A 27,683-nucleotide genomic window follows, 5' to 3' on the forward strand; every position below is an offset into this window, starting at 1 on the left:
TGAAAAAATCTTGCTTCATGTGGATTTGGCGTGGAAAAAACACGTATTTCTGGGACGATTTTGAAGTGCACAATCTTTATACTTTAAGCTTGTAGGAATCAACTCAAAATTTGCACGAAGGTAAATAATTGGGTGAAATTAAAACATTTTTTTTATGCAATGGTCTTTATACGTTGTCGAGATATTGTGGTTTAAAATCGAGCTAAATGTAGCATGTAAAATTCGTTGTTACTTCAACTGAATGCGCGGAAGCGGTTTAAACTGAAACATAATCACTCTTACGGTAAAACTGAAAACTCGTTTTCAAAAATCTAGCTTTATTCGGATTTTACGCTCAAAAACGTTTTTGGTAAGTTCTTTTACCGCGCTACTTCTATGTTTCAGACTTATGCAAATAGGTTCAGATTTTGGAAGAAGGTAAAAAAAATACATGTAATTAATTGGTCGTTCTGTTATTTTGGGAAAACTTTGTCCGTTGCCAGGATAAAACCGTCTAAAGTTGCAAATAATATGCACTTAACATCCGGTTTTGCGCGAATTTTATGTGTCGAGACGGTTTAAAGTGACACGGATGAAAACAAAAAATTAATTTCATGACATAGACTTTACAACCTGATGATGAGAGCATTGTCTCTTGAAACGCCGTTGTTAAAATATATGTATAAGAATCGCGGTTGAATGCTAACAGTGATAACCAGTATAACGACAACTGCTACCTCGACTCCATAATGGATTTTATTAAATTACAAAAAATATAGATTCTTACAGTAATTATAAGAAGCATTTACAAAAATGTTTCATCGTTCTGGTATTATATGCGAAAAAGCACGCGTTTGCACATGAAACTGTAGTTCGTGGAAATCGTATAGCATTTTAAGCGCTGCATTTGGATAGATTTTTTAAAAATGAGTATTACAGTTGATTATTGTTTCCTTGTTCATACGTTAAAGATTTTATTCATCAGTGGCTTAAAATCATCGAAAAAACTTTGCATGCGCAAAACAATGAATGTAACAAACGAGAATTATGCCCAGCCTTGCACAAAATGAGCTAGGCCTATTGCTTGATACAGCATTTAAAGCTTTATCGATGACCACACAATTGATTAAACTAACTCGAAAATTAGTGTAAACAACTGTCAGAATATAGGTCACCTGATTTCCAACAAATAGAAAATCTTTTACTGCGTTATCTTAAAAAATTACTATGCTATTTTGTAGAAATTTATTTTCGGACTGAACATGATTGATTGTGCCGGCCGCTGTGGCCGAGCGCTTGTAGGCGCTTCAGTCCGAACCGCGCGACTGCTACGGTCGCAGGTTCGTATCCTGCCTCGGGCATGGATATGTGTGATGTCCTCAGGTTAGTTAGGTTAAGTAGTTCTAAGTTCTAGGGGACTCATCAGATATTAAGACTCGTAGTGCTCAGAGCCATTTTTAGAACATGATTGAGTTCCCCAATTTTGGTACAGGACTTAAAAGTTGATAATATTTCGTCGTACATTCATTGTTTCGCAGTACTTCTGCTTATGTCAACCAGTCATACCTATACTTAATTCAGATTAAATTATTCACCTGAGTTTTCTAGCTGCGGCGTCTTATTTTCAATTTTTACTGTTGAAGACTTTGAATAAACAATGACAAGGATTTGAAGATAAGAGATAACAACTAGAAGTATGCTTTTCAATAGTTTATTGTTTGACATACAACCTGTTGCCTTCTGGTCCGGGTTCTTGGGCCAACGTTCGTCTGACGATTTTTCTGACGTTTCACCTGCACGAGTGTTTGAAAGTTTCGCCCTCCATTGCTTGTGGTGAACTGGAGCCGAGCTTGCGGCCGCAGACTATATGTACCTGGTGTGTCAATGTCCAAGGGCTTCTCTGCGGTCATTTCCGGAGTAATTCTCCTTTTGCTACCTGCAACTTTTTTTCGCTGCAGCACGGGAAGCCAGAATCCATTTACCTTGAGGCTTTCTTCTTTCTTGTTTCTGTATTTCTTGAGCTTCTTTGAACAAGCATGTGTGATAGTTCTTCTCTACAGCCAGAACTTAAGTGTCGGCGAATTTTACTAAGTGGTCGGTCTCAGACAGCACGTGCTCTGCCACGGGTGAGTTCTCCACCTGCCCCAACCTGCAATGTCGCTTATGTTCTGTGACCTTGGTGTTTATTGATCGTCCAGTCATTCCAACATAAACTTTTCAGCATGGTATGCGGTATATTCGTGACATTGCAAGCGGGTCCCTTTTCTCCTTTGCCGATCCTAGACACTCTATGATCTTCTTTGTCAATTAAATAATCCTTACGCCATGTTTGCGCAATATACGGCCGATTCTGTCCGTCACTTTGGGAATGTGTGGCAGAAAGACAGTACCCGAAATTTCTTTTTCTGATGTGTTACTTTGCCGAGTGTCTGACTTGTAATATAACTTGTGGAGTACCAATTGCTCCTCACAACACTTTCTAGGTGTTGCATTTCGTGTCTGAGGTGCTGCGGCTCACATATTCGTCTTGCTCGCGTTACGAGCGTATTAATCATACCTCTTTTGTGGCTCGGGCGATGATTCAGTTTGTGCAGCTATCAGTCCATGTGTGTCTGTTTTCGATACATGTTGTGTACCAGGTTTCCATCATTCCTCGTGACCAGCACATCTAGAAATGGTAGTTTTTCGTCCTTTTCTGGTTCCATGTAAATTTTATGTTGGAATGGAGTCTGTTCAAGTGTCTTAGGAAGTCACCAAGCTGTTACTCATCATGACTCCACATAACGTAGGTATAATTGACGTATCTGTACCACACCTTATATTTACAAGGTACCAACTCTAGTGCCTGTGCTTCAAAATGTTCCATGAACAAGTTGACCACCACTGAACTAAGAGGTCTACCCACGGGGACGCCTTCCAGCTCTTCGTAGAAGCTGCCATTCCACGTGAAATAGGTCTTGGTGATACATGCATCAGATAGCTTGGTAATATCTTGTGGGAAAATGGAACCAATGTCCCACAGAAAAATTTGTGGTAAGGTCTTGTGGGACCAAACTGCTGAGGTCATCAGTCCCTAAGCATATGCACTGATTAATGTAACTTAAACTAACTTACGCCAAGGACAACACATACCCATGCCCGAGAGAGGTCTCGAACCTCCGACGGGTATGAGCCGCGCGGACTGTCACAAGGCGCCTCAGACCACGCAGCTAACCTGCGTGGCTGTGCTCCAGAGAATCGCAGAGTGGCACTTCGTTAACAAAGAAACAACATCAAAGCTGACCAGAATGTTGTTTGGTGCAAGTTTTAGTTTCTTCAGCTTATCAGTGATATGTCCTAAGTCCTTTATGTATGTGCCAGTCTCCCCCACTTGTTGCTGGAGCAGAGAATCTAAGTGTTTTGGCAGTATATACATCGGTGAGCCAGGAGCGCTAACAATCGGGTGTCAGTGGAACGTTATTCGTATGGATCTTTGGTAATTCACACAGCCGAGGTGGAAGGGCTTCTGTGTTGCTCAGGTTCCTGTGTATGTCAGTTGGCAGAGAAGACGCCTTGATTAACAGATTTGTATTTCATGTGATACACTGCGTTGGATCTGCACTTAGTTTTCGGTACGTCGGTGGATCTACTAGGTAGTTTGTCGGGTACGGTCTTTCTGCCACACATTCCCAGAGTGACAGACAGAATCGGCCATATGTTGCGCAAACAGGGCATAAAGACTACTTAAAAATTGACAAAGAAGATTGTAGAGTGAGTCAGACCGGCAAAGGAGAAAAGGGATCCGCTTGCAATGCGGGGAATATACCACATGCCATGCACACGCGGAAAAGTTTATGTTGGAATGACTGGACGATCAGTCGACACCAGGGTCACAGAACATAAGTGACATTGCAAGTTGGGGCTGGTGGAGAAATCAGCCGTGGCAGACCACGCACTGTGTGAGACCGACCAGTTAGTAAAATTCGCCGACACAGATGTTCTGGCTGTAGAGAAGAGTTATCACACCTGCTTGTTCAAAGAAGCTATAGAAATACAGAAACATGAGAATAGCTTCAAACAGAAAGAAGAGAGCCTCAAGGTAAACGGATCCTGGCTTCCCGTGCTGCAGCAACCGACGGTTGCAGGTAGCAAGAGGAGAACAGCACAGGAAATGACTGCGGATAAGCCCTTGGATTTTGTCACACCAGGTACATATTGTCTGCGGACGCAAGCTTGGCTCCAATTCACCACCATCAATGGAGGGTGAAAGTTTAACAATGCCAGCCACTCGTGCTCGCAAAATGTCAGCAAAATCATCAGATGAATGTCAGCCCAAGAACCCGAAACAGAAGCAAACAGGCAGTTTGTCAACAAGTGGCCACGTTAGCCTTAACAATTTTGCAGTGTATTGTTTGTCAGGCGAATCATTCAGCTTGCGATTAGTAAGCATTTAAGTAAGTTTGTCAATGTAAAACGGTCATATTGTAATTTTATCTGTAAATATAAACTATATACATACATTATCATCATAAACTTCACACAATATTTAATATTTTGTTTGGTATCCTATTTTTTATGTTTACTGTTATTTTGTGTGCTGTATTAAATATTTATGGTTATTTTTCATATGTTTGTATATACAGTCTCATATGTGTATGAATAAAATGCATGTATAACACAAAAATAAAAATGAAACAATAAAAAAAATTTAAACTTTAAAAAAATATTTGTATTTCTTTATTCATCCTGAACATCGTGATTAAGAACATAGTTTGTACAAACGATATAGGATAAGCCAGTTTTGATATACAACATACAAGTTTATAAATATTGTGAGTTAGAAAACAACAGTCAATACATGTTGAATACTGGTAACCTATAAAACAATAAGATGATTGAAAGAATAGTATGTTAAGAATATTTTTCTGATCAATTGCACTATATTTTCTTGGTGCTTCAAAAACTCAGAAACAGAAGAGAAGGAGTGGTCAAACAAGCATTCTATTAGTTTAACGTTAAATTTATGTAACTTTTGTATCTGTTTCAGAAAGGATGGCATGTAATTATATAACATAGTGCTAATATGATACACTCCTCCCCTACAGATGTTTGTACTTACTGAATTGGCATGCAGGTAATGCTTCTGTCTCGTATCATGAGAGTGGAAATCACAATTATGCTTGAAGATATTTTCTCCTTTTAATATGCTTACTTGTATGAAGATAAGTACTTCATAAATATGTAAACAATATATAAAGGAGGAATGAGCAGTACACCGAGACTCTTAAATAATGGTCCACATGAGTCTGTATTTAGCATGTGGTATTATTCTAACAATCTTTTTTGGTAGTCTGTATGTTTTTCTGCTACACATGGAGTTCCCCCAAAAGATAATTCCATACATCAGCAGTGAATGGATACTCACATGGCACATTGAGACCACTGATGCCTGACTTGTAGTTTGTGAGAGGATTCTTACAGCATATGTAAATGTATTTAATGTAGATATGTATAACTAAAAATTTAGTCACATTCACAGGTGAGACAGCTTTTCCGTCAATGTTAAAAACTGTTGATACCAGGTGGAGTTTCTGTGAAGTGTGAAAACTGACTGACACATTTTTTTCAGAATTTATTATTAGCGTGTTTGTTCTGAACCATTGTGTTAAATCTTGTATTGCATCTGCAGCTGTTTTTTGTAGGCTGTCTTCATTACATTACTTACTAAGGATATCTGTGTCATCTGCAGAAAGTACTGCTGTCCCTTTAGTTAATTTTTCTGCTACATTATTAACGTAAATAATGAAAAGAATGGACTCAAGGACTGACCCTTGAGGGACTCCATATCTAATTTTTTGTGCATTACTATAAAAATTAGAAATTTTGTGCATTTTTATATCTTTATATTTTATTTTCGTGATGTGTTGACGATCCTGCAGGTACGAGTGGATCCACCTTGTATTCCATAATTTCGTAGCTTCTGCAATAGGATGTGATGATCATTTACATCAAAATCTTCACTAAGGTCAAGGAATATACCAGAAACATGTTGCTCATTATCTACTGCAGTTAGAATTTCATCTAGGAAGATAAAAATAGCTGATTCTGTTGATCTGCCAGTTTTGAATCCATGTTGTGAATCACTTATTATCATTTCTTTATTTAGGAAGGCTGCTAGTCTTCTAAGAAACAGTTTTTCAACAACTTTGCCAAAGCCTGACAACACTGATACAGGCCTGTAGTTTGCAGCCTCATATTTGTTTCCTTTCTTGTACACTGGTGTTACTTTTGCTGTTTTTAGATTTGTCGGGAATGTACCACTAATGGGTGATGAGTTTAAAATATGTATTAATGTTTGTCTGACAAATACTGCACTTGCTTTGGTGATAATATCTGGTATTTCAGCAACACCTGCTGAATGTTTATTGAGTAATCTTTCTATAATTATAAATTATTCCTTAGGTTTTATTAGAGACAGAAAATAAGTTGTTCAATAAATATTTGAATCTAAATGTAGTGTATTGCTGTCTGTTTGCGGGCTGTAATGATTAATTATCAGGTGTTGTGTTATATTTGAAGAGTAACTGTTAAATTTATTAGCCACTTCAAATAGTCTTGTTCCTGGAATTTTCTCTCTGTGCGCGGTTCTGGCGCTGCAGTCTGGAACCGCGAGACCGCTACGGTCGCAGGTTCGAATCCTGCCTCGGGCATGGATGTGTGTGACGTCCTTAGGTTAGTTAGGTTTAAGTAGTTCTAAGTTCTAGGGGACTGATGACCACGGATGTTAAATCCCATAGTGCTCAGAGCCATTTGAACCAAGAAAATGTTTGAATGTGGCCATGAATTTATCAAACTTGTCATCTGTGTCCTTTGAGCTGTAAACATCATTTCAGTTTGCTCTTATCAAGAGAGAGCTAAAGTAATCTACATTTTCATCATTGAATTTTCTGACATTAGCTCTAGCTTTTTGAGAATTTATGTCTCCTGGAATAACTATTGTTGGTATTTGTGCTTACTGATCACTAAAACCAGTGTTTATAATTTGTGTCTTGTAGGTATGTTTATCTGTACTTACAAAAACCTGATCAATAGGTGTTGCAAAAGTACTAGTTATACCAGTTGGGTTGGTTACAGTTGGTTTCAAGTTAAAGGACTTCAGTAGAACGTTAATTTCATCTTTAAATTTATTGGGCTTGGAGGAATCAACATTGAAATCTCCGTACATGAAAATTTTTTCTTGATCGTTTTAACATTCTCTAACAGCTCTTCCATATTATTATAGAAAACGTTTTTATCCATAGTTCAGTTCGGTCGCGGCTTTCTACTTGTGGTTCCTGGAAATGGCAAATGGTCGCTCTCGTTCCCGCAACGGCACATTGGCTGGGCTCGTTCCAGGGCTCTATTCTGTGTAATTCATACCGATCGGTGTAGTAGGTTAGTCTCGGTAGTGACGTCATTTTCGGTTCCTTATCGAAATATCCTATTCAGTAAGTTTCTGAGACTTGTTACCGAACGGTCCTCCCACCGGTTTTACGACCAGGGGTTTTGGATTTCGGTCTGGCCCTGTCGATCGGTGAGCTGTGGTTTATGTACACCTATAATTTGTTATTTTAAATATATTTAGCGGTTTTAGCTTTGGATTTAGTGATTGTGTTACTAAAGAATCACCATAGGACACATCCGGTTGGAAAGTGAGTTTGTAATAGACTATTTTCCTTTGTTAGAAATATGGTTAGGTTAGGTTGTTACTGTGAATGATTAATCCAAAACACGTTTTCGGTCAATATTCTCTCAAAATACGTGTTATTTGTATGGAAATAAGAGTTTAAACATCATTAAATATCAAGACATCGGCTCTGCTTACGTATATTACATGACTGTGAACTGACGGTACTAGTGCCTTTTTTGTGTACTTTTTCCCACAAATGGGTTAGTTAGTAATTATAGAAACGTGCTTACATTTTTCAAGTAACAATGGAAAGCAATTATGTGAAGCCTGCTATTGGAAACCTTCCAAACTATCACGCATTTATGACTTACGCAGCGCCGTTTGGCAACGAAGTCAGCCTACGTTCCTCTACACAATACTACAAGAATTGAGCATAACCTGTCTGTCGTTTGGCGTGGCCAAGTTATTAGCGCGCGGGAATGCAACATGTTCTGAGACATTGTAAATTAAGATTTTTTCAGCAATATTCGTTATTACTTACATGTAAGAGTGCACTTCCTCAATAATGACTTCTGTGTGTTTAAAGTACGAAATATGAAATTGCTGTGAGTGAAACAACCGACAGTGACTTTAGTATTTTTTCTTGTCAGAAATAATTCACCATTTTTTCCGAATATGTAGCGATTTCCGAGTACGCGGTTAGACAGGAATCTAAGAGCACAACTTAAATTACTGGGAATGTAACTAGCAGCAGTCATCTTCCTAATCTTGCTTGTCACAAGTATTTATCTGCGATCGAATCCTCAACCACAGTAGACAGAGATGAAAGATCTCTGCCGTAATATTTTTAGCCTGTAGCACTATATACGAAACATTTTCATTCATGAGATGCATGTTATAAACTTCGACGAACTTCAGGAGCTCTCGAAAATGCGTTTTTTTTCAGTTTTGTTTTTAAGACCCAAGTCGTTGACGCAGCATACAGGGAAGTGGGCTACTTAATCATTTGTATCTCTAGGAGCGTGTTATAACTACATTCTGTTTATCTTCTTATTCTTTGAAACTCTCAGAATCAATTTTTCGGGTGTTTTTATAGATGTATTAGTACAGTGTGGTACTACACACTATTACTAACCCATTTTCCGAAACGTAAAATCCAAAACACGTCATTGTGAAAGAGAATAAGGTGACATAATGCGGCATTTACGACAATCTGCAGAATAGAGTCAAATACGCTATCGTTATTGTGCATGCATGGAAACATGCGGTTAGAGAAACTGTAAATTTTTTTATGCATTTCAGCTGAGAATCATGGAAATGGATATACTGCGCCTGATACTATTAAGGAGGAGGCAAGGGCAATGAAGGCGGGCACGTCGGCTCGATAGAATGCGGCGTCATACCATATGGCAACGTAAAAGCAATTTTCGGTACTTGAAAGAATAGCGCGCCTGTGCCGTCTGCTAGCCGCTTTGTGTTCGTGCCACTGTGCGCGCTGCAGCGCGCATGCGCGGATCTGTGGCCGCGTGCTTTTGATTGGCTTGCGCGACACGAACCGACAACAGCGCTTCGGTTCTCTAGACCCGAGCGGTATCGCTGCCGCAATGCATACTGAATAACGCAGGGACTCTAATTCGAGTACTAGACCGCTCGGTGCTATTGAGTACCGAAACGATCGGCACAATGGCGGAAAGATACAGAATAGGCACCCAGCCTTGGTCCCGTTCCCCTCGGTCTCGGTCTCCCTCGGCTGGACTCGTCCTTCTTCGCATGGCCACTCGTCGCAGTTCCGCTGCCGACTGCTCCTCGTTAGTTCAGTGTCGAGTTGTTTGTTTCGTTCGCTGCGCACGCCTATTCTAGATCTGTTTCAAACCTTTTTTGAATTATGGGCTTTGGTTCTTTTCGTATTCTATTCAGTGTCCACGACTGGCATTTAAAATGTATTTTATAATTACGTAAATTACATAAAAATTACGTGGTATGTAATACATACATCTTTTCAGGTAACAAAAGGGCATATCAGCTTACTTCACTATTCCGATAAACAGCAGAAGACATACTTATAAAACAACAAGTTTTTTTTTTGTTAAAACACATGCGAAGGAAGTCGGGACGACACATACGAGTGGCCATTTTCCGTCTTTTTTTGATCCAAAGTAAAACAGCATGATCATTGTTATGGAAGGCAGACCGACTTACAACCGAATGAAGCCTGTGCTCCATAGTCGAGTGTCTGGTGTCACTTTTGTATAGAGAATACGGTAACTTCTACAATATTATTTCAGTGGTACTGGGTGACACAGGAAAAATCGGCCCCAAGTGCTAGACTGCTCATTGTCGCCCACATAGTCATCTATTGTTTCTAAGTTGTTGTTTGCATTAGCTTATTTGTTATTTCTTCACTGCCTAATTATTACATGTTTATCTATTCTGCTCGTAGTGGTCAACAAATCGTGCGTAACTGGCGAGCAGTCTGTACTCAGGACCGGTTTTTCTTGCACCACCTTATATTATTTCAGCCATATAACGCTACAGTTGGCTAAACAAGAGGTTTTGCAGAATCACGAAAATTACTTCTACAAGTGTGTGAGAATGTGTAATGAATAAAAACTCTGTACTCCAGAGGGGAGGCACCTTCCATCTTCAGTCACCCATGCTGATAATTTTCAGTTTTTCGTAAGAACCAGGTACCGTGCACAAATAACAGTTAACGAGTAAAAATAAACGGTTCCCAAAAAAGAGCAATCACCAGTGAACTAGTTCCCAAGGATGAACGAGTTTGCCCATCTCTACTACATATACAGATGATAACTGTATTTTGATTAGGCAGTTCTACTATTGACAGTTTCACGTCTCTTTCTGGGGATAAGCTGCAAGACTTGGTTATATTTTTGAACTCTATATTTTCTCAGACATATATGCAGCTACCACCATGCCTGAATGTTTTTCTACAAAATGTGCCTGCTAATTTGAGCAGATATAGGTGCGTTACAAAAAAAATGGCTCTGTGCACTATGGGTCTTAACTTTTGAGGTCATCAGTCCCCTAGAACTTAGAACTACTTAAACCTAACTAACCTAAGGCCATCACACACATCCATGCCCGAGGCAGGATTCGAACCTGCGACCATAGCGGTCGCGCGGTTCCAGACTGTAGCGCCCAGAACCGCTCGGCCACATCGGCCGGCGGTGCATTACATCTAACATGTCTCTGTTCAACAAATGGTCAGTGAAACACGAAACAAAAATATCACTTAAATTGTTTAGCAAGATTTCTATTTCATTCAGCGTGTTGGAAAGAGACTGAATATTCTGGTGGAGCAATTTGAAGTTTGAACTAGGGATTTTATTGAGTCTTGCTTGACCACTTACCTCTTTTTTCATCTATCATTGTAAGATAAAAAAATTCTTCGTTTCGAGAGGTAGTGATTACTTCTTGTTATCTGTTTAGCTGGCATCTGGGTCCTGCATTTTTTGTGCTGTGGTGCTTCTAATTACACTAAAGAGCCAAAGAAACTGGTACACCTGCCTAGTATCGTGTAGGGCCCCTTCGAGCACGCACAAGTGCCGCAACACGACGTGGTATGTACTCCACTTACGTCTGAAATGGTGCTGGAGGGAACTGACACAGTGAATCCTGCAGGGCTGTTCATAAATCCCTAAGAGTACAAGGGGGTGGTGATCTCTTCTGAACAGCACGTTGGAAGGAATCCCAGATATGCTCAATAATGTTCATACCAGGGGAGTTTGGTCGCCAGCGGAAGTGCTTTCACTCCGAAGAATGTTCCTGGAACCACTCTGTAGCAATTCTGGATGTGTGGGGTGTCGCATTGTCCTGCTGGAATTGCCCAAGCCCGTCAGAATGCGCAGTCAGGGTTGCCACAAGTTCTGGAAAGCAGGGAGTATCACGGAATTTCAAATGTATCAGAGAAATTTGGAAAAAAGCTGGAAAAATATCTTTTTGCCTCAGCAGATGAAATGGTTTGTTTACTGAGATATCATGCATCGTCACTGGCTGGCCGCCACTTCCCTACTCCCTCATTCCTATTGCTTCTCCCCTCCCTACTACTCCCCTCAGCTTGCCGTCAATGTCGCCACCGCTTCCCATCTGTCGAGCAGTTGCCGAAGAGAGGCAGGGAGACGTGATTTGTGGTTGGTTTGGATCTGATTCTCAGAGACTGTAGGCACAGCGGCCTGAGACTGCGGTCATGTGTGCATGAGTTGTGTCTGAGTCATTGTGTGAATGTGTGTGCTCTCGTTTTCCGACAAAGGCTATGGCCGAAAGTTTAGTTGTGAGAGTGTGATTATCTTTTCTATGTGCCTGTCTGCGGCTCAGAGATCGTCTTAACAGTAAGTTGCTACGTATCATCTTTAGTATTGTTGCTCAGAGCATTTGCGCAAATTATCTGTTGCATGGTTTTATCACCGCAGTCTCATTTCATCAACGTGTTGTCTGTGATTCATGAATGAGTGGATTTCCACGATGGGCCAAAACCGCAGGCAATTGCTGTGGGTGTCTCTAACGGATCGGGCTTGCCGCTCTCGAGCCGGTCGTCTGCCACCATTGTGCAGGCCCTTCCCATTGGATCTAGTCTCACCGATCTGTCCGCAGGATGGGTCTGTTTGTGTGTGGTGTAATGCGGCGGATTTTCGGGTCTCGGTCCGGCACACAGTTTTAATCTGCCAGGAAGTTTTATATCAGAGCACACTCCACTGCGGAGTGTAAATCTCATTCTGGAAACATCCCCCAGGCTGTGGCTAAGCCATGTCTCCACAATATCCTTCCTTCCAGGAGTGCTAGTTCTGCAAGGTTCGCAGAAGAGCTTCTGTGAATTTTGGAAAGTAGGAGACGAGGTACTGGCGGAAGTAAAGTTGTGAGGACGAGGTGTGAGTCGTGCTTGGGTAGCTCAGATGGTAGAGCACTTGCCTGTGAAAGGCAAAGGTCTCAAGTTCGAGTCTCGGTCCGGCACACAGTTTTAATCTGCCAGGAAGTTTCATATCAGCGCACACTCCGCTGCAGAGTGAAAAGCTCATTCTGGAAGTATTGGTCCTATTACTGATTTGGAGAACACTTGGTAAGACGTTGTATATGTTTTAAAAAAATGTTGTATGAGTCTTTAGCATCGTTTGACCCAGACATTACCGGTAATAAAACAGTATCACTCGCAGTGAAGTCTTCAGCTAATTTATCAGTTCCACTAAAAAGTTCGCGGAGAGGACCGTTTGGCTTAATAAAACTTCGAATGTCATGAAGTTTTCTTCCAGAAAGTTTCTACATTGTCTGCCTTGACTGTCACTATCAAGACTGTCGGCTTCCGTACTGGATCCCTCGACTCGGATTTTTGATTCGTATGTTTATGTGCTTTATCTTCCAGAAATCAATGACGTCGTTAACAACAGTTTTGTTTTCGCTGGTTGGCATGTAAACACTGTCTTTAGTTACTTACATGTTGCATTGCCTTTTTGCTAACTGTCATCAGAACAGTTCCTTTATCTGGAAGTCCATTTACTTGTTATGATGCATTTTTCCTCGTTGGCGTTACTACTGGGTACACATAACATGAATTTACCTTCGTTTGCGGTTTTAAATTACCTGCGTTCGACGCACTTTTTACTGCTCAGCACTTTTCATTGGTTATATATTTGCTTAGTTTTTCCTCTAGTTCACTGATTGTCGCTAACAGAGCCTCTCTCCCCTCTTGCAGCACTTTAGTTATTTCGTCTTTCGATGCTGACAATCAGTTTTTGGTCGCCATATGGCACGACAACATAGTTCTTCGTTTTCGATCGTGTAGACATACCTTTACTGTTATTTACTTTAAACCCACACGAGTAGTACAAATTGTCTTTGTCGCCACCATTTTTTAGACGCTTTGTCCATAATAAACTAGAATTTATAACAGTTTTCGTGAGCTGCAAATTCGTAACGATTCTACTCTGCGCCATCTTTAATCGTACATATCTAAAACAAAATAGTTTCAAATAAAAAAATATTGAAAAACTTTTACAAAATAAAACAAAAAGCTACCTGCACGCATGTGGCATTGACATAGCGATGAAGCATGTGTGCTCTGAGTGGAACAAATTACAAAAAAAATATATAGAAAAGTAATTTCAAAAGCAAAATTATTAAGTAATGATAAATTAATAAGAAAATCAGGCAATAAAGCAAAAACTATTTGGGAAATTGTGAAAAGGGAAACAGGTAAGGTCCTCAAGGATCAGGAAATAGTACTCAAAAATAGTGAAAATATTGAATTAAAAGATGAAACTCTGCCAAATTACATTAATAATTACTTTTTAAGTGTACCAGTGTCATTAAGTAAAAACTTTACTAAACATGAGAAATTAACAGCCCCGAAAGTAGACAGTAGTATGTTGTTAACTCCCACAAATTATAATGAAATATTGAAGGTGATAAAGAGTCTAAAATCAAAAATGCCTGCAGGTGTGGATGAAGTGCCTGTGTCAATAATAAAAAAAGTTGCCCAATAAATTATAAAGCCCCTGGTACATATTGCCGATTTGTCTTTCAGCGAAGGTGTGTTTCCTGAGAGGTTTGAAATCTCTAAAGGTTAGACCTCTGTTTAAAAAAGGAGATCCATACAAGGTAGAAAATTATAGACCAATATCCCTTCTCCAATCATTTTCAAAAATTCTAGAGAAATTAATGAAAACCAGACTCATAAATTACTTAGATGCTCACAAACTTCTAAACTGCAATCAACATGGCTTTCGCTCGGGCCACAGCACAGAATCAGCTATCCATGCCTATACCAAAGAGATTGTCAGGAGTCTCGACACTAAAAAATGTGTAGTGGGAATTAACTTAGATTTATCTAAAGCTTTTGATACAGTAAATCACAAAATTCTGTTAAACAAGATGGAGGCAATAGGTGTAAGGGGAGTTGTGAAGCAGTGGTTTGAATCTTACCTTCAAGATAGTACTCAGGTGGTAGAAATCATCGCAGAACATAAAAATCAGAAAATCAAGTGGGTCTCAGATGCAAAGAAATTGGAAATAGGTGTCCCACAGGGCAGTGTTCTTGGTGCCGTATTATTCTTGCTTTATATAAATGACATAAAAAATCCTAATATTTCTACCAAAATAATGTTGTTCGCAGATAACACTAGCATAATTATAAGTGATGATAAAAAATCATTAACCATCACAACTGATATAGTCCTGAAATATATTCAACATTGGTTTAATGCTAATGAGTTAGCACTTAATCTAAGTAAAACAAATTATATACAGTATGGCAAAGCAACTCAAGATATGGACCTCCAGTTAAAACTAATGGATAAGAAGATAGAGAGTGTACAATCCACAAAGTTTTTGGGCATGGACATTGATCAAAACTTAAGCTGGAAAGACCATCTCAAGTACTTATCCCACAGGCTCAATTCGGCATGTTTTGAATTGAGGATATTATCTAGAGTATGCAGCACAGTCTGTACTAGACTAGTGTATTTTGCTTACTTTCAGTCCATTGTGTCTTACTGCATAGTGTTCTGGGGTATAACTAAATCAAGCTTAACAGATATCTTCAAATTTCAGAAAAGAGCTATACGAATCATAACACATAACTCTCCAAGAACTCATTGTAGGCCCCTTTTCAAAGAACTGCAAATACTCACAATACCATCACTGTATATTTTTAAAAGCATTCTGTGTACAAGAGCACATATGAAAAATCTACGTACAAATGAGGACTGCCATAATTATAATACTAGAACTCGTAAGAATTTGTATGTAGAAAGGGTAAGGACAACACAAACCCAAAAGCATGTAAGTTATTTTGGAATAAAACTCTACAATGCTCTGCCAGTGTACATGAAGGCAATAATAGATGAAGTAAAATTTAAGACTGAGCGTAAAAATTACCTTTTAAGCAAAACTTTCTATGACGTAGATGAGTACTTTGATTGTGTGTAAATTTATTGCCAAAAATTTTAATTTATATGTCTAAATTTGTACTTTTAAAAAATGCCTTGAAAGTGATATTCCATTATTATGTCTGTAGTACTTGTACTAGTATGATAACTTTGTGGTGACAATTCCTACATCATGTAAATGATATACAGGAAGATAATAAAATGAAATGAAATGAAAATGAAACACAGGACAGGTTCTATCATGAAAGGCAGGTATCTGTAGAGGAACCAGACTAATGATGCACAACTCTGCAGTTGGTTCAAAAGACAATAATAAAAAAAAAAAAACCATACCAGATCAGTCGTCCCTAGAGTCAACAAAAATCTACATTGGTTGCCAAGTTGTGGCTGTCTAATGTCAGAACTGTGGTAGAGTAAAAGTAAGGAACCAGAATGAAAAATGCACAAAAAAAGGTGAATGTGTCCTGGACAGAGTTAGGGGCGCAAAAGAAGGGAAGCAGCTTTTTGATTTAATCTGGCAGCTTCAAAGGCATTTAAATCAACATATCTTGACATGGCTGCACTTTTTTTATGAGTTAACCCTACTTCCCCTGCACAGTGAGCTCTCTTAGCTGCAAGGTGTTGGCACACTTGCGTCTTGGAATTTATAAGCTAAAGTCTGTGATCCTGTGGCCAAAATCCAAATTATTTGCCAGCCATAATAAACACACATAATAATATACATGTAATAGCATAAATGTTTTCCTGGGGGGGTGGGGGGGATAAAATTTCTGGGGGTGAATTTGTTCCTTAGGGGACACTAAGACAGTTTTTCGATCTTTGGTTTGTTGGGGGGGGGGGAGGGGGGAGGAGCCTTGATTTTTTCCCCCGAGGGGATCATTTCTGCCCCAAACTCACCTCCTGTAACATGTATGTTGAGAGGTGTAAGAACAAACAATCACAGATGTATGTGCTTCTAGAGAGGGGGATGCATCTACAATAGGAAGTATCCTAGAGTCGGGATGCATGCATCCTAAACTTTAATGACATGTTGTGTCATACAGCACAACATGACAAATGCCACGTTGGATGCCATTATAGCATGTGGCATGTTATACGACATGAAGTCATGTGTCACGTTTCTTTACTTGACACACTGCTTTATATTAGATTTTAGGGGTACTAATACTAGCAAGTAAAAAATTGTGAATATGCCAGGATATTTTGATTTAAATCTCTTTGAAGCTTCCAGATAAGTTGGAAAGCTAGTCCCTGTCTTTTACATCCCCAACTCTACCCAGGACATATCTGCTTTTTTGTCATTTATATATGTTTATATGTGAAATTATATGAAACAAAGCATTTGCGTGTGAGGCACAGAATGTTTTTTCTTCCTTTTCTTAAACAAAACTGCTTCATAAATCTTAAAAAGCTATTATACATGTTCCATATAGATATGTTTTCTGTCCACTCCATGTCTGATAGTGTTGCTGTCCAAGAAACCAACTTTTCATTTAAACAACGTAAAACACAACATTTCTTTCCAGATGGAGCAGATTGTTGAAAAAATGCAGGATGAAACAACTGGAGTACCTGTCAAAACAGTCAAAAGTTTCATGTCTAAAATACCATCCGTGTTCACAGGTATGTTTTGAGCATGTCACTCATAAACTTATTGCCTGAAAATTAATCTCATGATTACAGAGCTTAAACAAATGGTAACTTTTGTCATTACTGCTGATGACTGTGTGATTGCTTACTCACTGTGTTTAAAACAAACTTTTGTCTGTTATGTCTGCATTTTATCTCTTTCATAATCCTGAGTTTTTTATGACTTCCTTCACCATTCTATCACCTATTCATTGGTATCATTTTTAGTGCGCACCTGAATCATATTTATTCTAATGGAAATCGATCTCCTTGCAGCTGTGTTTTTATTTTATTTGAATGTTTATCTCATAATTCTACTATCAGTTTCACCACAGTATTTTATTGTCCTCAGTTACCTGTGCAATACGAAGCACACATGTGTTCATCCACAGTACATTTGTCATGTAACTACAGCTAATGGTCAAGTCTCTTTCAATTAAGATAAACACAGTTAAACAGAAATCTAAGAAGCTTTCTTATGAGAGAAAGATAATTACGTCAGGCAACAAAATAAAAACTATATGGAATATAGTGAAGACAGAGACAGGTGGAGCCAAAAAGGAAGAGGAACAGATAGCTCTAAAAATAAATGAGACATTGGTAATAAATGCATCTAGTGTTGCAAACCTCATAAACAAGTACTTTGTTCCTGCTACTGACAGCTTGGAGTTATCAGGTTCGGTATACAGTGCAATGGAGTATCTGTCACCAGTCTTTACAAATAACTTCAGTAAAATGGAAATGACACTCATGTCTCCTAAGGAAGTAGCATCCATCATAAAATCCTTAAAATATAAGTATTTTAATGGTTGTGATAACATATCAATGAAGTTAATCAAAGAGTGCTCATGTGAGTTGAGTTTATCTTAAGTTGCTTATGTAATCAATCTCTTATGAATGGAATGTTTCTAGACTGGCTAAAATATGCTGAAGTTAATCATTTTTGTAGGAAGGGGGATAAAGAGATACCATCAAACTATTGACCAATTTCACTTTTGCTGGCTTTTTCAGAGATATGTGAGAAAGTTGTGTTCAGATGCTTTCTTAAGCATCTGATGGCAAATAATATGTCGTCCAAATATCAGTTTGGGTTTCTGAAGGGTTGCAATATAGAGAAAGCTATTTACATTTACAGTAAGTATTTACTTAATTCATTAGGTAACATATTACAGGCTGCTGGTATTTTTTGTGACCTGTCAAAAGCCTTTGACTGTGTGAATCACAGAATTTTCTTAAGTAAATTAGAATAGATTGGTGTCACCGGCAGTGCTGCAAAACGGTTTGAGTCTTACCTAACTAACAGGAAACACAGGGTGTTGTTGCGAAATACCTGTGCAGTAAGCAGTCAGCCCCATCTCCCTGGGAATTAATTATGTGTGGTGTTCCTCAAGAGATTTCCTTCCAAAATGTGTATAAAATATGAAGACATGCAGATCGAAGAGGCTGACAGTGTTAAATTTCTGGGATTACAACTCAATAATAAATTCATTTGGGAAGGGCATACCACTGAATTGCTGAAACACCTAAACAATTCTGTATTTGAGGAAAGAACAGTGTCAGATGTCGAAGATGTAACTATAAAAAAAGTTGCCCTCTTTGTTTACTTTCTGGAGTAACTCATCAAACCAAGCAAAAGTTTTTAGCATGCAAAGGCATATAATAAGACTCATTTGTGGTGTAAATTCTAGAACATCATGTAGAAATCTGTTCAAGGAACTTTGTATTCTAACCACTGCTTCTCAGTATATGTATTCCTTAATGAAATTTGTAGCAAGTAATATACCTCTGTTTCCAACTAATAGCTTAATACATAGTATCAAAATAGGAATAGGAAAAATCAACTTAAACACCTGAAATTACTTACTTTGGTCCTAAAAGGGGTCCAGTATTCAGGAACACACATTTTCAATAAATTGCCAGCAACAATTAAAAACTAATTTCTCGAATCGTATTTTTGTGCTCCTTACATGCAATGTGTGTTGGTGGCAGCAGAATCATTTGATAGTCAGCTTCAATTACCAGTTCTCTAAATTTTCTCAATAGTGTTACTAGAAAAGAACGTCACCTTCCCTCCAAAGATTCCAATTAAAGTTCCTGAAGTATTTCGGTAACACTTACGTGTGTTTTGAACCTACCGGTAACAAATCTAGCAGCCCATCTCTGAAATGCTTTGATGTCTTCCTTCAAACCAACTTGTTACAGATACCAAACACTCAAGCAGTACTCAAGAATAGGTCATGCCAGCATCCTATATGCTGTCTCCTTTACAGGTGAACCACTCTTTTCTAAAATTCTCCCAATTAGCCTAAGTTGACCATTCTCCTTCTCTGCCACAGTTCTCACATGCTCGTTCCATTTCATATGGCTTTGCAACGTTACACTCGGATGTTTTAATGACTTGACTGTGTTGGGCAGGACACTAGTAATACTGTGGCTGAGCACTACAGGCTTGTTCTTCCTACTAATCCAGATTAACTTACATTTTTCCACATTTAGAAGTAGATGCCATTAATCATGCCAACTAGAAATTTTGTCTATTTTATCTTATATCTTCTTACATTCACTCAACTTCAACACCTTACCGTACACCACAGTATCATCAGCAAACAACTGCTGATTGCTGTCCATCCTCAACAATGGTCCTATCACACTTCCCTGAGGCACTCCTCACAATATCCTTGTCCCTGATGAACACTCACCATCGAGGACAACATATTGGATTCTATTATTTAAGAAGTCTTCAAGCTTTGACATATCTGTGAATTTATTCCATACGTGTGTACCTTTATTAAGAGCCTGCACTGGGGCCCATGTCAAATGCTTTCTGGAAATCCAGAAATGTGTAATCTGCTTGTTGCCTCCATTCATCGTTTGCAGTATATCATGTGAGAATAGGGGAAGTTAAGTTTCGCAGGAGCAGTGCTTTCTAAACCCATGCTAATTCATGGACATAGGCTTCACAGTCTCAAGAATGTTTAATATATTCAAACTGAGAATATGTTCATGGATTCTGCAGCAAACAGAAGTTAGGGATATTGATCTGTAATTTTGTGGGTCCGTTTTCTTACCCATCTTATATACTGGAGTCACCTGCGCTTTTTTTCCAGTTCCTTGCGACTTTGTGATGAGTGAGAGGTTCCCGACAATTGCAGGCCATATAAGGGGCCAATGCCCTAGAGCACTCTTTGTAAACCGAACTTGGTGATTTATTTGCTTTCAAATCTTTCAGTTGTTTCTCTACACTAAGGATACTCATTACTATGTAATTCATATGGTAATCTGTCCGATCATCAAATGACGGTATGTTTACATCATTCTCTTGTGTGAACGATTTCTTGAATGTGAAATCTAATGTGTGGGCTTTTGTTTCGCTATCTTCAACTACCAAACCAAACTGGTCAACAAGGGACTGAATGGAAGCTTTAAACATGATGAGTGATTTTATGTAGGACTAGAATTTTCTCGTGTTCTCTGCCAAATCTCTTGCTAAGGTGTGATGGTGGTAGTTGTTGTATGCTTTGTGCATAGATCTTTTCATTGACACTTCAATCTCTACTAACCTTTGCTTGTCATCATTTGTGTGTTCTTTTTTGAACCAACAGTGCATCAGCCTCTGCTTCCTCAGCATCTTCTGAATTTTGTTATTAAACCACGGTGGATCTTTTCCATCTTTTATCCGCTTACTAGGCACATAACCCTCCAGACCACGATTCACAATGTGCTTAAACTTTGTCGATAGTTCCCCTACATCCACCTTACTGGAACTAAGTGATGTCAGTTCACTGTCTAAGTGAATTGCTAACCATTGCTTGTCTGCTCTATCCAGCAGTAACACTCTCCTAGCCTTCTTGACTTAAAATAACTTTTATAATCATAGTTGCTATAATGACTTCATGATCTCTAATCCCTATTTCCCTACTGACCTGTCAATAAGGTCTGGCCTATTTGGAGCTACGAGGTCTAAGATATTTCCATTGTGTCGGCTGCTGAGATAGCAGCACAAGACAGTTTTCAGAAAGTGTGTTCAAAAGTATTTTTCTATACCCCCTGCAATGAATCCATAGATATCCCAGTCTACACTCAGTAAGCTAAAGTTGCCTCCAACTAGTATTGCATGATCTATGTATTTACACGCTACTAATCACAGACTTTTTTTCAGTGACTCTAGAACTGTCACAACGGTTTTTGGATGGCCGATAAAAACATCCAAAACACTTTGTTTTACCTTCTACACCTGTTACACATGACCTCATAACTTCAATGTCACACCCAACTTTCACCTCAATAGAGACAATATTTTTGTCAGCTGCAGCGAACACTCCCCCTCCCGTGGCCTTTAATCTGTCTTTCGAATTCACAGATCAAATCCTGTAAGTCCTGTGATGTCTTTCCATCAAGGTTAGTGCCCATAATGTGTCTACAACTCAGTGGGAAAATTTATATCAAATACTCTCTATTCTCTGCATTGAAACAGATATGTTCACACCATAAGTAAAATTTTATACAATTAACAATACTTAATATAAATCCCACAACTTTTATTAACTCTAATTATTTTATTTGAATATTATGCCATGTTTCTCTGTGTGTATGTTAACTGATATATTCGTGACCAAATCTGTATTTGTACAATGTATGTATTTTTGATGATCACATCTGTACTTTAAGTTGTGTAGGTATCTGAAGATGAGACAATATTGTCTTGGGGTTTAAACAGTACATGTATGAAATAAACATCAAAATAAAATAAAAATACAGCTGCACGGAAACAGACTTTCCTTGGAAGAAATAAATAACAGCTGATAGTCCTACAGATTTCTGTATATAGCCGACTCCACAAAAACTGAATGAAGTGTCACTATCATTATGGGGGTGGATTCTCATTCAGTAAGAATTTGGTTTAGATAACTGACTAGCCGTCCATATTTAGGTTTTCTGTAGTTTCTGTAAATTATTTCAGACAAAAGTCAAAATTCTGGTTGAACTTTTTTGTGTCTAAGGAGATAAATGAAGATGATATGTTAAGCACCATTATTTCAAATACCTTTGCTACTCATTCATTTCAGTTTAATTATAGTTGCTGTGCTCACTTCTTCTAATCGTCCCTTCCCTACCCTTCATCCCATCTCCTCCCCCCCCCCCCCCCCTGCCTCCCCTGCTCTCGCTCTCTCTTTCTCTCTGTGCATGGATCTGTGTGTGTCAATTAAATATAAATAAATGCCTGTCATAGAAATAGTCAGTATGTACCTATAACTCAAGTGAGAAATCAGGTGTAAATAGTCTCAATGTAATTATAGTTACAAGTGAAACTTGTAGTAAATCTAAAATATGAATATTAAATGAACATTGAAAAATATGGAGAAAGGTTTTGCTGCTGTGTAATCATTAGTGACTTCATTATTGGTATGCATTTCTCAAAGAAACAGTTAATGAAAACTAGAATGGCTGATTTTAAAATGTGATGTAAAGAATATGAATCACATAATGTTTAAATGACATATTAAAAGCACACTTGTGTTTGTTGAATTTTGCCATAGGAATTTACAACATAGATTGGTTTGAGGAATGCAACTGAGCAAGATATTTTTGGTCTTTTTTCAGGATCAGATTTGATAATGTGGATGCTGAAGAACTTGGATGTTGAAGATCAAGGTAAGTTAATGTTGTTCTCTTAATAATATTGCTATTTATTTTCTGCAGACTATTGCTTCAGTGTATCTGTCTTTTTGACTTTTTAAACAGTGTTCCTTTAAGTAATTTAGCTATGGAAAAAATATATTAAACTCTTTGAGTGATTCACCTCTCTGATTGATGCCACAAAAGTGTGGTGAATTCTTAGATACTTGAACAATGGCCTGCATGAAGTTCACAAATTGACACTGTGTATCATCTACCCTTTTCTTATAAATGCATATAGATGACACAGAATAATTATCATAGGAGATGGTTCAAAATTTGGCTAGAAGTACGAGAAGAGATTATTATATACAATTCCTAGCCACCGTATTATGTGATAATACCTTTCATTAAATTCAAAATCTGTGTAGTGGGTAAGGCATTAGATCCTGTTGATCATTCTCCAGCTGTTGGATAGAGATGTGTAATTCTCTGGTGTCATGAATATTTTGTGTATGAAGGAAGCTATGAGCATTCATAACCAATCTCCACTCAATGCAGTTGCTTATTTGGGACATCCTTCTGAGGTTGAAGGAGGACAATGTCAAACTATCTACTCCTATAGTTTTTGTATAGGTTAACAATATGGGATTTCTATATTGTTTCTACTGCTTATTCAAAATGCAACCATGTATTGATTATAGCAAACTCAAATCTGATTGCTACATACAGAAATATTTCAATTACCACTACCGAGGTAATGGGAGATTTTATGCAAAATAATGGAAATTGGCAAAAATGTCACAAGAAATAATACCAGATATCTTTGGAATAAATTTTAAGAACAATTACAAAATTATCAAACCCTCAGATTAAGCTTCAGATATCCAGATAAAATACTGTAAACAAAGAACAAAGAAAACTGCAAACTCCACGCAGTGTTCTTTGAAAATTTATTGAATTGTGTAAGTCTGAGAAACTATTCCAAATCTGAACTCAACAGCACAGCCTACACTGGAAGAAGTCAAGCAAATCATCAGGCACCAGGAGAGGATGGAATAATAGCAGACATATTCAAAATATGTGCTGAAAAACTGGCTAAAATTCTCCATAAAATACTTTTGAATGCCTGCAAACTGAGAAAATCCATAGGGAATGAAACAGTGCAATAATTTACCCACTTCACAAGAAAGGGGGCAAATCAGATGTCAACAACTATTGAGGGTTATTCAAGATATTTAAAATCTGTCTGAGAAACTGCAATAAAGTGTTAATTTTTGTCACCAAGCAAACCACATTGTAAATATGTTTTCTTACAGACAAATGATGATCATAGCGTGTGGTATTCTGATGAATACTAGCCAGACAATACACAGAGAGCAAAATCAGATCACATACAAATTAAAGAGACTTTTAATGTAAAAATTTTAACAGTAAATAACCAAACAAAGTTCCGGAGATTACTGCCCTCCAGGAAAGTTATTGTACTCCACAGTTATTGTACAGACCTGAAAGCTGGATGAAACCTGAAGTAGAAAGCTCTGAAATATATAACAAGGGATTGACTGTATATTGGAAATACAGGTTAGACACCATAGGAGGGGGAGCGTTTATTGCAGTCTACACAAATTTTGTCTCTTGAGGTTGAGATTGAATGTAACTATGAAATAATCTGGTGACAAGTAATCAGCCTAGGTGAACATAAGTTAATCATTGGATGTTCTTACTGACCACCTGGTTAGGCTGTAACAGTTGCAGAATCAGTCAAAGAAAGTCTACACTCAGTAGAACAGAAATACCCAAATCATGCACTATTGTTTGGAGATGACTTTAACCTATTGACTGTAAACTGGGACATTTATGGATTTATTGCAGTTGATACAGATAGACCGTCTTGTGAAATACTTTTGAACACGTTTTCTAAACACTGTTGTGAGCAGCTTGCTCAGCAGCCCACAAGCAGTGGTAATATTTTAGACCTTGTAGCTAAAACAGACCTCACTGTATCAATAGTGTCAGTATAGAGACAGACATTAGTGATCATGATGTCATCACAGCAACAGTTGCTACATAAGTAATAAATCCATTGAGAAGGCTAGGAGAGTGTCTGTGCTGGAAAGTGCAGATAAACAATTGTTAGCATCCTTCTTAGACAGTGAATAGATATCATTTAGTTCCAATACGGTAAATATAGAGGAATTATGGGCAAAATTTAAGCTGATTGCAATTTGTGCTCCAGAGAAGTAGGTGCTGAGTAAATGGATTAAAGATGGAAAAGACCCACTGTGGTTTCATGGTAAAATTTGGAAAGCGCATAAGTAGCAGAGATTGTTGCACTCTTGGGTGAAAAAATAACATGGAAATGTTGACAGGCAAAATTAAATAGAAACATGTATGCCTATAGAATATCAGTGTGTGAAGCATACAACAACCTCCACCATCATTCTGTAGCAAAGAATCTTGCTGAGAATGGGAGCAAATTCTGGTGCTATGTAAAATCAGCAAGCATCTCAAAGAGTTGTGTCCAGTCACTTGTCAACCAGTCAGGTGTGGCAGTAGAAAACAGCAAAATGAAAGCTAAAGTTCTAAATTTGGAATTTAAAAAAAATCATTCACACAGGAGATATTGACATATTATCATCTGACCATCGCACAAACTCGCTGATGGAGGACATAGAAATGGGCATCACTGACATTGAGAAGCAACTGAAAGAGTTGGATGGAATCCCAGTGCTGATTTACAGAGAGCACTGCATGGCACTGAACCTTACTTGACTTGCATTTGTCATAAATCTCTCGCCCAGCGCAAAGTCCCAAGTGACTGGAAAAAAGCTCAGGTGACTCCTGCTTATAGGAAGGGTAAAAGAATGTAGCCATAAAATTACAGACTTCTATCCTTAAAATCAGTATACTGGAGAATTTTTGAACTTATTTTGAATTACAATATAACAAATTTCCTTGAGACAGAAAAGGTTCTGTCCACAAATCAGCATGGATTTAGAAATCACGGATGAAGGACAGATTCGTAAATTTCCGACATGGTGCCCCACTGCAGATTGTTAATGAAGGTACAAGCATATGGAATAGATTCCCAGATATTCAAGTGGCTCAAAGATGTCTTAAGAAATAGAATGCAGCATGCTGTCCTTGATGGCAAGTGTTCGTCAGAGGCAAGGTTGTCATCAAGAGTGACCCAGGGATGTGTGATAGGGTGGCTCTTCTTCTCCATATAAGTAAATAATCTGATGGAGAGTGTGAGCATCAGTGTACAACTGTTTTCTGATGACACTGTGGTACATGGGAAAGTGCCATTATTGAGTGACTGTTGAAGGATACAGGACGACTTAGACTGAATTTCTATTTAGTGTGATGAATGGCGGATTTCTGTTTTGTTTTGTCTGCATCTGATGAAGAACTTAACCCAGTAATAGCTAACAGTATTTTTTCAATATGTCTGACTGCCACTCAATGCCTGTTCTATGTGCTGAGCAGCAATCTACCCTTCTCATACATTTAAAAAATTGGTATGATTCACCAGAATTTTTGGGCATGTTCAAAGTGAATACTATTTATGTTAGAAAATAAATGAAACATGTGCGATAGTCAGAAAACTAAATGTCAAACACCTAAAAATTTTGGAAACAGTGCCATTGGGTGAAAGTATAGGTTGTTGCTGAACATAGAGCAAGTGCTACATAAAAAAATATATATCACTCATTTGTTGTTATGAAATAAACGGTCAGTTATGTGATAGAGTAAGGTATGTTGGCATATTACAGCATATTCTAAACAGAATGAGATTTTCACTCTGCAGCGGAGTGTGTGCTGATATGAAACTTCCTGGCAGATTAAAACTGTGTGCCGGACTGAGACTCGAACTCGGGACCTTTGCCTTTCGCAGGCAAGTGCTCTACCAACTGAGCTTCTGTAAAGTTTGGAAGGTAGGAGGCGAGGTACTTGCAGAAGTAAAGCTGTGAGGTCGGGGCGTGAGTCGTGCTTGGGTAGCTCAGTTCGTAGAGCACTGTTCCTTCCTGTTTTTGCCATTGACACCACATGCTTATTAGTTGTTGTGATATGCCATAGTCTCTAGGAACACTAGACTGTGACTTTCCCTTCTTCAAAGCATGCAAAACAGCTTGTCTTGCACAAACTGAGTATTCTTTGTGTTTGGGCACACTTCTAGTTGTCTCTACAAATAAACAAACATTGTCTAAAAGCCTAAGTAACAATAGACATAACAACAGTGAATGAATTCCATACCACCAAAGCACATTACAAAATACTTTGGAGCTAAAGGAATGCATACTTACATTGTTATTGTATGACCTTACTTGTTCACTAGGTATGTAACTGCAGTCTCATGAAGCTGTAGATACAGTGACACAGTGGTGTGGGTTGTTCTGTTGTGACAGCATGCAAGGAGTACTGACAACATAACACCACAACTACCAAATACCTTCGAACACTACTGTATGTGCATTAGGCCTGTTTGGTGCTCAGCCAGTTAGAAGTCACTCACAAGGTGTTGTGAAAGTTCTCTAACTCCAGAAGTATGGACTGTAATTGGTTCTCAAAGTATATAGTGAAAAAAGTCATCTGTGTCAACCACTTACTTTCATGTTCAATAAATGTTTAAAATCTGTAGCTTTCCCTGATGAAGTGAGCACTATTCTCCAAAGTTTTCAAGTACAACTACCTTAATAACTGTGAGTAGTTTGAAAAATCTGATTCCTCTCCAACTGACAGTTTGGATTCTAACATTCTAAAAATACTACTACTGTGGTCACCAAATCTGTTCACCAAATGCTAACAGCATTTGAAAATAAAGATCTGATTCTGTTGTGCTTTGTGATCACATTACAGTCTGTGTCAATATGCCCTTGTAACATTTTGCTTATGAAACGAATTTTATG

General features: G+C 38.3%; 1 protein-coding gene across 1 annotated transcript in view; it reads left to right on the forward strand.

Moving 5' to 3' along the window:
- Positions 1-27,683, forward strand: part of LOC124721276 (regulator of G-protein signaling 7) — a 268,298-nt gene that overhangs the window by 131,003 nt on the left and 109,612 nt on the right. The window contains exons 4-5 of the mRNA XM_047246160.1: positions 17,052-17,148; positions 22,756-22,806. Of these exons, the coding sequence (XP_047102116.1) occupies positions 17,052-17,148; positions 22,756-22,806 (148 nt within the window). The remainder of the gene's footprint in view (positions 1-17,051; positions 17,149-22,755; positions 22,807-27,683) is intronic.

This window comes from Schistocerca piceifrons, chromosome X (assembly GCF_021461385.2).
Source record: "Schistocerca piceifrons isolate TAMUIC-IGC-003096 chromosome X, iqSchPice1.1, whole genome shotgun sequence".
Lineage (NCBI taxonomy): Eukaryota > Metazoa > Arthropoda > Insecta > Orthoptera > Acrididae > Schistocerca > Schistocerca piceifrons.